General features: G+C 43.6%; 1 protein-coding gene across 2 annotated transcripts in view; it reads right to left on the reverse strand.

Annotated features, from left to right (window-relative positions):
- The window catches only part of LOC110983369 (uncharacterized), an 85,031-nt gene that overhangs the window by 5,118 nt on the left and 66,276 nt on the right, over positions 1-13,637 (reverse strand). Inside the window, exons 9-21 of one of the 2 annotated variants that reach the window (XM_022242585.2) lie at positions 12,568-12,736; positions 11,344-11,472; positions 10,956-11,058; positions 10,220-10,401; positions 7,630-7,816; positions 6,211-6,255; positions 5,883-5,962; positions 5,604-5,740; positions 4,654-4,826; positions 3,735-3,912; positions 2,660-3,269; positions 1,949-1,966; positions 124-195 (exon numbers count right to left, since the gene is read on the reverse strand). In XM_022242585.2, the coding sequence (XP_022098277.2) occupies positions 124-195; positions 1,949-1,966; positions 2,660-3,269; positions 3,735-3,912; positions 4,654-4,826; positions 5,604-5,740; positions 5,883-5,962; positions 6,211-6,255; positions 7,630-7,816; positions 10,220-10,401; positions 10,956-11,058; positions 11,344-11,472; positions 12,568-12,736 (2,083 nt within the window). The remainder of the gene's footprint in view (positions 1-123; positions 196-1,948; positions 1,967-2,659; positions 3,270-3,734; positions 3,913-4,653; positions 4,827-5,603; positions 5,741-5,882; positions 5,963-6,210; positions 6,256-7,629; positions 7,817-10,219; positions 10,402-10,955; positions 11,059-11,343; positions 11,473-12,567; positions 12,737-13,637) is intronic. The other variant, XM_022242586.2, reaches the window with a different exon arrangement.

The following is a 13,637-nucleotide window of genomic DNA, read 5'->3' on the forward strand; positions in this document are numbered from 1 at the left end:
ATTTCAATGAAAAATGAAAACATTTTCTGCCCTTAATGAATTTGGATTGGATTCCGAAGAGAAGTAAATTGTACACCGATTACAGAAATTTCAACCCATGTCCTTAAGCCTTCTAATACTCACCCTTTTATAAAAACAAATATTAAGGCTGATATAACTATAAACTCCAAAAACGTTACAGCTGGAGACTGCTTTCTGGAAACGACAAGGAAAACAACAAAGAAAAATCACATTACTTATTGGCTGTTATTCCAAATTAAAACGTTGAAGAGCAAGCAGTTTTATCGCACAGCGTCAGCTTTTCGCAAATCAATTTTTAGAAAGCCCGCACAGGTTACAAACAGGCAAGAGACTGGAAGTTCAGAGGAATTCTCCAACTGAGCAAGATTTTTTATATATTTCCTAATTTATATTTTATAAGTGTTTTATACATTTGTCATGGCATACTTGAGAAGTGAGCAATGAGGAAATCGGCAGATCTGAAGAAAAGTTGCATATACCTGTAAAAGCTACGTACATGCAATCATGCTCGACAGATTTAACCACTTCCTGCCAGGTAGCCCGGTTTCAGGCACCTTGTGTTTATATGCGTGGCTGGGGTCTCCGAAATCGGACAAAGGGAACTGGGCCTTGTAACAAAACACCATACTCGAGATTTTTTTACTCTCAATAGTAGAGATAATCAAGCCTTGTTTTGAAACAGTATACCACTGTTTGGGGCATTTAGTGCGAGCGGATTACCATCGGGAACAAAAGCGCTCCACCACCACAGCTATGAGCCACACAGCACCACTACACGCTAATCTGGCCCCATATGAAAAGAGGTCACCAGCGCACTGTGCCAGGTTCGTGAACAAAAGAAAGTTACATAAAACCGCACAATCTAGGCTCTTTTTACAAGGTTTGTCTGTCAGACTACAGTGGCCACCAGACAGTAACAGTGTGGGTGTAAACGTCCATTCATTGAAATGATGAATTTTTGAAGAATGCTGACAACTGAAAATCTTGAAAAAGTCCTGACTATGTGCACTGCATTTTTTCAAGCCACCCGGCAGCTAGTGGTTAATGTACAGTGCTGGTAAAAAGCCTGTGGAAAACAAAATCGATAGGGCCAAAACAGAGAGGGCTATTTGAATCTGTGAGCACATTCCATGCCGATTGTATGGACCATGTTGGAATCTGTGAGCAAGTTCCATGCTGCATTGTATGGAACATGTTTAATCCATGAGGAAGTTCCATGCCGCATTGTATGTATGTGCCTCATGGCCTGAGATCATGCATGGAGTCAAGATGCTCAACTAAGGCATACTAAAAACCTGGAAAAACGAAAATACGGGATCACTCCAAAAAAAAGTGACTTTTTATTGTCATAAAGTAACAGACTGAAAAACAATTAAATGCAAGAGATGCCCTATAGAGTACCGAAGTGAATACTTCACATGCACAATTAATGTGTAAAAGGCATCAGCGCGAGAACCAGCGCGTGAACCAACACGCGCGCGTACTCCATTCGTTTGCACTGCACTTTCTGGTTCACAGTGACGTCACACTTCGGTACTCTATTGGAATGTTGCTTCAAGAAGAAGTTTTAGGCTCAGTTCAAGCACGGATTTCAGAAAGCTTAGTTCAAACACGGATTTCAGAAAGTTTGGATTTTTAAAAAACATTTCCACTTAAATATACTTATTAAAACTTTTGGTTGGATAAAAATTGCCGAGTGGGGCAAGATGGGTGTGAGGTGGGGTCGGGAAGGGTGGGGTTGCTAATGGTTAGGAACGAGGTGGGGGGGGGGACATGGATAATGGTTGAACGGGAAATGGGTCCTGTCAGGTTGGGTCAAAGGTGGGCTAAATGCCCAAGACAAAAGCATTCCCAGCATGCATTCAGCAAGCAGTATTCCCATTCTAGCAGTATAAGCCAGGAAAACCAGGAATTGTTACCACACTACCTGAGGAAACCGTACAAGCTGAAATGAAGGTGGTGTACAAGACATGCGGGGGAAAAAAAATGAAAAGATGGAACAATGTTATCTCAGGCGGGGACACGTAACATTGAGAAAAACAAACACAAGGCAACACAGAATGTGAGAGGATTTGGGCAAGGGTTGTCTACAGCTGTTAGGATTGTGCTTCAGATGTGACGGTATATAAGTGACTGCCACTGGCCAATTATGTTTTCAAAAATTGTTTCTTCTGCTTCGTGGCTAAGGCAGGTCCTAGAAAGTCTATGAGGAGGGTTTTAATGATTTTGCAGGATTCAGGAAGATTCAGACTGGCCCGTCTTCATGTGGATGGATGCCCTTTGAAAGTAAACACTGGATTCCTGCACAGTGAAGAATTTGGAGGATTCGAAAAGGGCTCAAAGGAAAATGAGTTGGGGGGAAATCCAGGTTCCAAGAGCATGTTGGAAACAGTTTTATATCACATGTCGGCTACTTTGTTCCTGGGTCTGTCTCAGCACCCCAATAAGCCTACACAGTCGTATCAGATGGCTTCATGAACTTTGGAAACTGATCAATTCTCTGTAATGCCCATGGCTGGACAGATGCAAAGTATATTCAAACACTTTATTTTCCACACCCTTGTAACACCAGCAAAAGGTCCATGGGTACTTGGCATCTATGCCGCAGCACTGTGGTGGAACTCGCGGTGCCACTTACTTAAAAATTGGAATGGCATCCACTTGTTTGATCTGCAGAAGCCCCGGGTCGTTTTTCAAATGCCGCCCCAGAATGTCTTTACCATCCACAGATCGGATCGGTTTCTTGGGAAATGGCTGAGGGTCCACGCGGGGCTCAGCAGCCTCTCCCCTTGCCCTGTTTGGGATGGGGTCTTTATCAGGGTTCTGCCCCTCCTGCGGGGGTGCCTTCAGCCCGTCCAGGTGGCCATGCCGCCGATGCACGCCCCGGGGAACGTCAAGCTCGTCGTCAGGGGCGGCAAAGACCCGCTCCTGGTACTCGGCCCCCTCATCGGCAGCTCGGTCCTCGCTGTCGTCTCCCTCACGGGGTCGCTGCTTGGCATGCTGCTGCAGGCGCGACCGGTCCAAGGAGTTGCCCTCTCCTTGGGCTTTGTCGTAGTCGGCCTCGTGTCCGAACCGGTCAAAGCGTCCGTCCACGGCACCCGGGTCGCTGTTGGCATGGTTCACGATGATACCCTCGCCCCTTTCCTCGCTGTCCGCGATTACTTTCTGCATAGCGTAATCACCCTGCTTGATTTCTGCCTCGCTCAGTTCTCGTATGTCTTCTGTCATCCAGATTCCGTGAAGCTCATCTTTCATTAAAAAATTTTACAAAAAAGAATTTTAAATTGAATCCTGCTTTTCAAATTTATTTTTTTTCAAAAGAGACTTAAAGCCAGACGCAGCAAATACAAAGTTCAATGAAAAACTTGCTTATCTCCGTTCCTTTTAAAGCCAGCAACTAAGGCTTCAGTTCTTTGTGAATGACAGAAAAAAGAAACCTGAGAAACTATGACATTTTTGTCTCATTTCTTTTCAATATTTAGTGATACTTCCTTTTCCACATTGACTAAAAAACAAAATTGGTCAGAATTTGTACACATTTTACTTTTCCCTTCTTTTTCATCTCCATATTTGTTCCAAGCTACATTTCAACATTTACAGTGCCCCTTCAAGAGTACCACCGTAATGAATTTAATTCCAAATCAAACACAACAAAACAGAAACAAGGTATTTCACTGTTCTGACAAATGCTAGCCAAATCAAACAAATATTACCTCTTGTGGTATCCTTTTTCTTGAAATCCATCCATCCCTGTGTCTTGGGCTCCGTCAGGAAGATCTGAACTGTGTAAGGGAACGGTTCTTTGACTCCTCTCTGAAACAGTACCAGTGTCCACAGGCCCGGCTCCATTGGACCACAGTTCAGAGTGTTCATGTACCGCACAGTGTCAGACTAAAAAAAACGAACTAAAGGTTAGAATTCCCATTTTTCACATTGGACAACAAAATACAAAAGATGGAAGTGCCGGTGGGGTGTTTAAACTAAAAAGAAATTAGCAAAAATGATGGGCCGAAACTTACTACCATCTTTTTTTTGGATATGAAAGACACAATGTGTGGAAGCCGCATCACATGCCTGCACATGAAGCTGAGTGCATATAAGTTTTTGTTGAAATGAACACAAAATTAAATGGCTTGCCATAAGCAAAGAACAAAGGAAAGGCTAACAGTGCCCGAGCATCTTTCAAGAAACTCCAGTTTTTCACACCCATGAAGGTATTTGCCCAAGCAGTCCCTGAGGTTACACATGAGTCACACAACATCTGGGCACCTGTACACACACATGCAAACAGTGCGTCAAGTTGTGTGACAGGCCAAGACACTGGTGCAGCACCCATAAATACTATTTAAGTACAAGTGAAGCAGTCAACTGCATTACAAGCCCGGTTTACGTGAATAGCTTTTGCCTTTTAGAAAGAGGTGCTAGTAAATACTCATGGAACACCAACAAGTACTAGTCGAGTACTAGTGAAGTCCTTGACCACGATACTGGCCCAGTTCAAGTGAATAACTTATAGCTTTGATACTGGGATGCTTGTGAGTACTTGTGAAGCACCAATGAGTATGAATGGAGTACCAGACAACAATACTAGCCAAGGGTCCAGAGGCCCCAGGGGCTGCAAATTGGTCCTACCTTCTGTACAGAGGCGTGGGGTGTCTTCCAAGTGATGATGACCTCTACCAAGCACTTGATCTCCCCCTGCGGGTCCACCAGGCTAGCGTTGAAGTGTAGCTTCTTGGAATCGGTGTTGAAAGGGAACGAGGCATAGGAGAAGCTGTCCGGGGAGCGACCCTCAAAACTGTCATCTGTTCGGCCAATCAAATGTGCAAGCTCATGAGATATGCCCATTACATCGTATTTCCATTTTTTCAAGTCTCCTTTTCACCCTACTTTTCAATTATCACTCAACCAAAAAATTGACGGGTCTGCACAAGTTTAACAAATGACATTCATGCACAGAGTAGAAAGTGAGGCTTAAAGAAGCTGCTGTTTTCTAGATTCACGTAAAACACAACCAGGTTTTTTTTCTCTACATCGTAAAGAAAAATGATACCTGCGATAACATACTTGGAGGCTGCATCCGAATCTCTTGTCTAGAGCTAAGTCTAGGTCTTTGCTCCATTGGAAATGCGTAGAGATGTGTAGACAACAGACCTAGCCATAGCTCTGGAAGCCCGTTTTGGACACAGCCAGAGACTCAGAACCAAGCCAAGCTGGCTAGTCGGCCATGGCTGTCTGGCCAGCTTGGCTTGTGCTTAAGCCAGCTGGTCAACACGGCTTGCCTCCTACAATCAGTAATCTAGCCCCTCCCTTCCCTACACACACAAGTACATCCGGTCATTAACTGCTTTCCCTCCTGGGCCAAAGTACTGTGCTTTTCCTTTCTTACTCTGCTATAACACCCTCCCACACACTAAGCCGTCTGTGCTTATTTTCGAGGAGCAGTTTCAAAGAAGGACCCTCGGGGACAGGACAACTCCTGTCTTCCCTCTGCGAATCTGTCTTCGGTGGCAAAGCCTTTCAGGCCCTCAAACCAAATCCATCCGGTGAGCCACGCGACCACCCGTCACACAAAGCCTTACCCGGAAGACCTTCCACCTCGTTGCACGCTGGTGCCTGCATGATCTTCTCGTTAATATTAATGAATGAAGCCATGTAGAGCGAAGCACTGCCTGCCTCCTCCGTGGGTTGAGCGAGCCCTCCTTTCACTTGCGTTTTCCTATCAGACAGAGCACAAACTTTCTTCAATGGAACAATAAAACAACCCCTTTTTCACTGCTGTGGGCGTGTGGATTTTGTAACAGAGATAGGAGGTTGCCAAGTGACGTCGTTGCTGAAGACTCCGTTAAGTTTATCCTTACCCCGATTCGCCCTGTTTCGTCGTCAGATATAATCCTTTGATGTGACCTCGGCTGAAACACTGAGTTCGACTCTGTGGAACCTGTGCAATTCATGAGCAAAAAAATTCTATGATTTGAAAATAAATTCATGTTTATAACTAATAAGGCTCCAACTTTTACAGTTCCTGAACTCAAATATATATTTACATCACATCAATGCATCTTAATGTCATGTATGAGATGCATCCTACACGTTGCTGTCTACCTGTCAATGTGAAATTTGAAAAGTATACTCTTTCAGATTTTCGATTGACAGAGGATTTGGGGAACAAAGATAGACTTTACTTACAAATGAAGCTCTCAGAACTCTTCTCTCACCAGTTTTAATTTCCACCTGAAGAAGCAAACACAAGCAACCGAGAAATGACAACTCTTGGTTATTAGCCATTGCATTTTTTTTTTACTTTAAATATTAAGCACTGTAACAGCACACATAAAGATGAACAATGGGCCACTAGATGTCGAATGATAATATAACAAACTTCTTCAGTGTGAAGGCCCTTTAATAATTTCAGCGTATGATAATTCTTTTTGAAAAGAATTGCAACATGTATGAGTCCATTTTGAATAAAAGATCATGGAATAACAAAAATGAAGTTTTGAAATCTCGGCTCAAACTTGCCGTATTGACACTCATGTTAATCAGGCGCCAGGACTTGTTTAAAGAAAAAATGCAGCTCTTTGCAAAACAGTCCCGATGGCAAATATGACTTCAGTCGCCCCTCCACAAATGCAAATATCACTTGATTGTCTTCTGTTCCGGGCTTCGTTGGATTTTGAAAGGGCATGCAATTATTGTGTTTGTCTTTTGGAGTGCAGGGATTTCGATATGCCTCTCAATCTCAACAAACAGGCTAGGAGTCGCACTGATGACCCACTCAGACGGGAATGCTCATTTGGGCTCGGGAGACAGCAAAGGCACGCCCAGGCATACGTGGGGGAAACTGAAAATAATCCCTGTGCGAATCAGATATGGCCGTGGTCTTGAAGGAAATTCAAAAAAAGTCATCCAATATTCAATAGCTGATTCTTGAACAGTTATGCTGTAGAATCCTGGCCGACTGGGTTCAAAATCGTCGAGAGTTCTCTGTGATTTCAGGGGTAAACCCAACAGTAGCTGATAAATTCTGTCATTCCGGGGACCATTGTGTGAGAAAACTGGATCAGGAGAGATGAGGGCACTATTTCCCCACTATCCCACCCTGAATAAACCCCAAGACTCCTCCCCAAATAAAAGAGACTCCGGTGAACATCGTGCTTTCACTGTGCAAGAATTCTGCTTGCCGAGTAGGCCTACAGCTGTTCCACAAGTGGTTCGCCTTAATTTGCTACCGGTGTTAAATGACGCTTAAACGAAAAAAAAAAAAAAACAGGCAAATAAATGAGAAGTGCCAGTCGGCTCTGCATCACCTTCAGACAGTGAATAGCAAATCCATGTCAAGCGCTCTCAGAAAGCCATGCACAGAGAAAACACGTCGCAGAGGTAGTAAAAATAACAAGAAATGTAAATTATTCCTGGTCCGCGCTTTACACTCTGACGTAAATGGGTACTTTGGGAATAGGGCGGTTTATGGGTGGAAAGGAAATCTAGAGCTTCATAACTGAGGGTGACTTAATGGCAACTGGGAGGGAAACGGCAGGGGGGTGGGGCCACTGAGAGATATAGTGGGGTGTGGAAGGATTTTGGGATTTTTTTTTTAATACCAACCAGGGAGAAGTCGATCCAGTAGCGTAGGTCCTTGACCAGCCGATTCTTGGTGTTGTAAACGGGACGGCAGCAGGGGTCTAACGGTAGGACCTGAGGGATGATACGCAACTTTCGGATCTCCTCCACCTCCACCTCTGAGGTGTAGAGGGCGCCGTACTCTGACTGCAGGGCCAGATTCACCAACTGCCTGTTGGAACCCCCCAAAAGTATGCAACACCCCAATATTAATTTCTGGTAGTAGTCAAGCATGACATGCAACGCTGACATTACGCTTTTTTCATATTGGTTTCACTGCATAATTATTTGTAACTCTTGGTAACCTTGGTTATTTTCTTAAGCTTTGAGATACAATTTAAAAAAAGAGAAAGCTCTCTTCCTACGAGTCCACAGGCCAAAGATGATCTCCATTGCACTTCATTACTTTTAATTTTAAAAGAACTGACTTCACCAACATTTTTGGAGGATTATTTCTTTAAAAGCAATTCTAGAAAGACCCTGAGGGTGACAGATGGTTGAAGGATCCACTCTGGATCAGCACACAACAATGCACTCACTGGAACATTGTTTGCCAACAGTGGCGAATCCGGCCTCATGTCTAATCAAATGCCAAGTGCATGACCCTAGATCTCAATGCGCTTAACGGATTAATTATCCCCCGGGTGAAACAGAAAACATGTTCACTGCCAGGTTACAGATGTCTCATCGCTTCCAGGGGGGGTATATGCGTGACCAGTATAAGCCGCTGTTTACGGCACAGGAGCACAAGCTCCAATGCGTAGGCAGCAGCGTTCTGCTTCACCAAACACGGTAACACACTGAAACAGTAATCAATGACTCTTGGCATAACCAGGGAAAATTATCTTTTTCAAAGGGATTCTTTCTTTCTGCTAAACCATTTTTTGTAACTAACACTGGCTGTTATGAGTATGAAGCCCACTGTTAAAGTGGTTTCAATCTGACCAACAGACCAAGGCAAGGTTTGTCGGTCAAGTGGTAAGACGTCCAAACGGGATAACAGTTGTGGATTCAACTCCCATCCCAGTGGAAATCATGAATTTTTCCCCCCTTTTCACAGGTTGCCATAGAGCATAAGGCACACAAGGCTTTAATATTTGTGAAAGGCAACACCTAGGGATAGAATTTACATGAACCATACACCAAAAAACCACCCATTCTGAAATCAATGATGAAATCTACAGGGGAATTAGTTCTGAAGAATGCACAAATTGAAAAGAAAAAAATTTCAACGAGGACATAGTTGCACTATAGCATCTCCGTAACATCTTTTCTCAAACCTTTCAAACAGTGTTTGGCAGATGGAGTTGGATTCGATTTTTTAACCCAAACCAGTCAAGCAGCTCACTGGAGGCCAACTTCTCTAAACGTGCCAGTACAAAAAAGGAAAGCAACTCGACGGGAAAAAAAAGTCCCCCACTGGGGCGAGGTTCTTTTCAAAACATAACAGGAATGAGCTGTACACCTGCCTCACAGCTGCTGTCGTTAATTGTAGTGGGCCGCTGTGGCCTGAGCATGCACATGCTTCAATTTTTTTTTCATTTCTTCCTCACTGGCCAACAGACAGAGACGACGAACCCTCTCCACAAGGCTCTTGAAAGATTTCTTTTACATGTGACAATAATTTGCACACAGGAAAGGATTATCAAACACACTGATATGACTTTAACACTGTCCACAGAATCACAAGAATCCCCATACACAATAGACCGTGTATCAAGTGAATACAAAAAAGCATGTGTGTTTAGTTACGTGGCATTGTGTGTCTGTTTGTAGAAATATTGCTGAATCAAAACAATGTAATGAAATTTACCGTTAACCACTTCGCACCGGGGGCTTTTATGAATGTTGATGATACTGGGATGGGATAATTTTCATTTTTATCTGTTTTCAAAATTCTTTAAAAATTCATATGTTCATTTACTGGACACTTACACCCACACTGGTTTCTACTCTACTCTGACAGACAACATCTATTGAAGCTGGAGTATTTCAGCCAGGCCTGCTGCCTTGTAAAAAGAGCCCAGATTGTGTACTGTTACTTAATTTTCTTTTTTTCACAAACCTGGCACAGTGCGCTGCTGACCTCTTTTCAACAGGGGCCAGATTAGCGTGCAGCAGTACTGTGTGGCTCATCGCTGTGGTGGTGGAGCGCTTTTGTCCCCGGTGGTAATCCACTCGCGCTAAATGCCCAAACTATGGTATACTGTTTCAAAACAAGGCTGGATTATCTCCAATATTGAGAATGAAAAAATGTTGGTAATTCCCAGCAGCCTGGTCTTTTGTTACGAGTACAGTCTTTTGTTACAAGGTCCAGTTCCCTTTGTACGATTTTGGAGACCCCAGCCACGCGTATAAAGAATACGTGTCCGGTGCCACCAACCCCTGCCGCAAGTGGTTAATAACAGACTACTTGGGGGTGCCTGTTGCAACCTGGCTCATGCACACTGCCCGACAAAATGTCTCAAGGCACACAGTGTGTAAGAATGTCATAAAGAAACTCGAGTTAAGGTTGGTTTGAATTTGAACAACTTCGGCAATAAACCACTGAGCATGCCCAGTGGGCGGCACCTACCTCACAAACTCCTCGCTGATGTGTGCCTTCAAGAGGTCTGAGTAGTACTTCCCCGAGCTCAGCTCCAGGGCAAACAGCCGGACGGGGTTGTTGACGGAGGCATCAAACTTGCGCGCGAAAAACAGAACGTGGGCCAAGTTGCCTATCGTGTCGATGTCCTGTGCCTCAAAGGTCCCTGGGCCCTATGAATACGAAGGGTTTTTTTTCAGTAAAATCCCCATAGGAAAACAATAAAACACATAATAAGGCACAAAAGCAAAGTATTATAATTTCTGGTTATTTGTTTCTGGTAACGAAACCGAGCATTCTTCGAAAGTGCCCCTGGCAGTGTAGCTCACAAGCCTGAAGAAATCTTTTGAGAAGAGACAAAAAGAAGCAAAAACAGCTTTACAGGTGGGAGGAAAACCCCAGAACACCGTCGTGGGTAAACCCAAGGAGTCAGGTAGGGACTAAAATCCCAATTCATGGATGGATCAAGCTAGGAATCAAACCTGGGCCGCATGGGTGAAATATAAGAAAAGAATCACGACACCAACCTGACTTCCCCTGTGTCCTTGTATAAGGTCATTTTTCTTTCCTTTTCAAGTGTTCACATTTTCTTTGGAAACCTTTACTCAGGCCGCACAAGAAATAATAGACATTAAACAAGGGAAAAACAATTCTTCATAACTATTCATGAAATTTGTATGCACATGCTTGACAAGAACCAATATGATGAAATGACATGAACACACACCTGTCCACAGAAATCAATATCTTCTGTGTGACGACAGAAACCGCGATCGTCTTTGCGAGCAAATGACTTCAGGTGATGCAGGTTATAGTGAACATACGTCTCCCTGTTGACAAAGACAGGAGAAGAAATGTTCAAATTCAAAAAACAAAATGTAAACAAGACTTATGACTTGAGAAAATATGGATCTGTAAAGGCCAAGTAGCGACGAATCAGATATGTGGCAAACAATTCTTGACAGTGAGTTCAAGAGAACGTTTACTCAATAAATTTAAATCCTGGATAACATCAACAACGACAAGCAAACCAAAACTCAAACAAATAAAGCAACCTTTGAGTTCACTCGAGTAAGGCACAGCAAGCTTCTTGCTTTAATATTTGGTTTCCTTACCTGTAAGGTGAGATCTTGAGCATGGACGCCATAAAGGACTCGTCTGGGATAATGCTGGTCATGCTGAAGAACTGGATGCTGTCCATCTTGGGCCCTCGCTTATGGCTGACCACCAAGTTGATGAAATCTCTGGACGGCGAGTACAAACAAAGAGACAGTGCACTGATCATTCAGATCGCAGGTCATTACATTTGGTTGCCAAGAGACGGCAGCCACCTGAACATCTTTCTCATGCTCTTTCTCTAGCCCATACAACCCTGCCTGCATTTCAAGTGACTTACATGTAACAGATTTTTTCTTTTTTTCTCCCCCTGGTGGGAGCCTATTTACCTCTTTAGAGACTAATTTGATTGGATGCCATAACTACAGTGGCACCACCATGACACGCACATTTCTCAGCTTAACATCCACACGCCTTCGTCAACTCACGACACCTTATTGGTCAAAGAGGCATGCAACGCGCGCATACCACCTGTTCAAGGAGTAGTGTGCCACCTCAGTAATGCTTTCTAACGCTGGTTGTCGCATTACACTATTCATGCAGTTCTGTAACATAGCGTTTACCAATGCTGCAGTGGAGTCCATAAGAAAGAATATGAGAACTTCACCATGAGAAAAAGTACATGAGCTGTGCTCACATACAATGTTACTACACCTCATAAATATTCATGAGCAAATCGGAGCGTCTGGGAAGTAGAAATGATACGCGACCAGGTGACGTCATAGTGGTGAGTATCCACCTCGCTGCCGTGTGGTAGTTTTTTTCTGGTAGCATAAAAAAATCCCTCTGGAACCCGCTGCGTAAATATGTAGTTTGTGTCATGTAATCTTTACGAAACCAGTCTATCTGGAGTCATATCCTAATAACCGTTAAAGTAAAGATCCAAAACGAATGTCAGCACCACACAACTGAAGCCCTGTTTCTATGCACATCTGCACTCACTATCATTACATGGAACTTTAGCAGCTGAGAAACAACAATGGCGTCTGTGAGTACAAGTAACGTGAGATTTCTGTTTGAATATTCATGAGGTGTCGTAAAACAAATACAGCATTGTTTATTTGGGGAAAATAGTGGGAATCACTGGTCCCTCGACATAGGTCAGTTTGACCATGGAGGAATGACAATAATATATTCAACTTAGCTCCAAAAAAAAATCCAGGTGACTGCACAGTCGACGTAAGTGTTATCACTGCCAAACAAAAACACTCCCTTTTCATTACCTTGAAAAGATGGCCCACTGAGAAGCACTGTGCATGTCAGTCCATGCTGGCCTTCTCCCCCGCGTGGAGACATTGTACACGTGCCCGCCACAGCCATACCAGACGGTGAAGTCCGTGGGCTTGTCCGACCGGTCGTTCCAGTTGCCGTTCTGCCTCATGAAGTTGGAGCCTTGAGTGCGGAAGAGATGACATTATGCTGGTAATAAGTGACACCTGCTGTGCTGTCCCAACGTTTAAAGTAAATCCCCTCCTAAACGTATTCCATGGGTCAATTTGAGTTGTCATGGCAACAACCGTACTCGTGCCTTAGTACGAATACAAGGTTCTCGTTCTTACACTGAAGTGCTTATGATTACGCATAAGAGCCCTTGTGTACAGTTTTGCCCCTTTCTGTCGTTCTGCTTACTTTATCAACTGTTATGCAAATAAAACATACCCCCCCAGTACAAGCAGTAGTGCTTGACATCAAGGATCATTATGCAGTACTTGTACTGAAGATACTCATGATGAGACTGTACATGCACTCAAAACACCAAACTGCCTGTCCGCGTGGCGTCGGTACTTTCTCTCTGTCTATTTTTTTAACAGTAAGACAGGAGAGCCTTATCAGAGAATGCACACACTGAAAAATAGTGAATACAGCGCAATACAGCAAGATAAGAATAAAACTCTCATTCCTGTGTCCTCCTCAGACAATATTCCCATCTCCAACACTTGAACATGGCAATTATCCAACAGCCAAAATATCTGAACTCAATCAATGCGCATAACGATTAATTTCTCATTCTCATATTCTTGAGTTTGGTTTAAATTTGCACGTGCTATAACTGACAGAAGCCCCATCTTTGCAGAGGTTTAATATACATCCATACATGTACGTTTACAGGTAGTAATTTCTTTACGTTTCTCTTCAGCAACCCCCTCAATACATTGTGTCACAGGAGCTGAAAAAGAAATTGGAGTTTCTGTCCTGCTTGAGGACACAAGAACTTGAACCGATTCATGAGTCATCCACATTTAATAACAGCCCTGCCTGTGATGTCAATGCCTGGACCGCAAGAGCTTTGTAT

Source organism: Acanthaster planci, linkage group LG13 (genome assembly GCF_054643075.1).
Source record: "Acanthaster planci isolate LZ-2023a linkage group LG13, COTS_SCS, whole genome shotgun sequence".
NCBI lineage: Eukaryota > Metazoa > Echinodermata > Asteroidea > Valvatida > Acanthasteridae > Acanthaster > Acanthaster planci.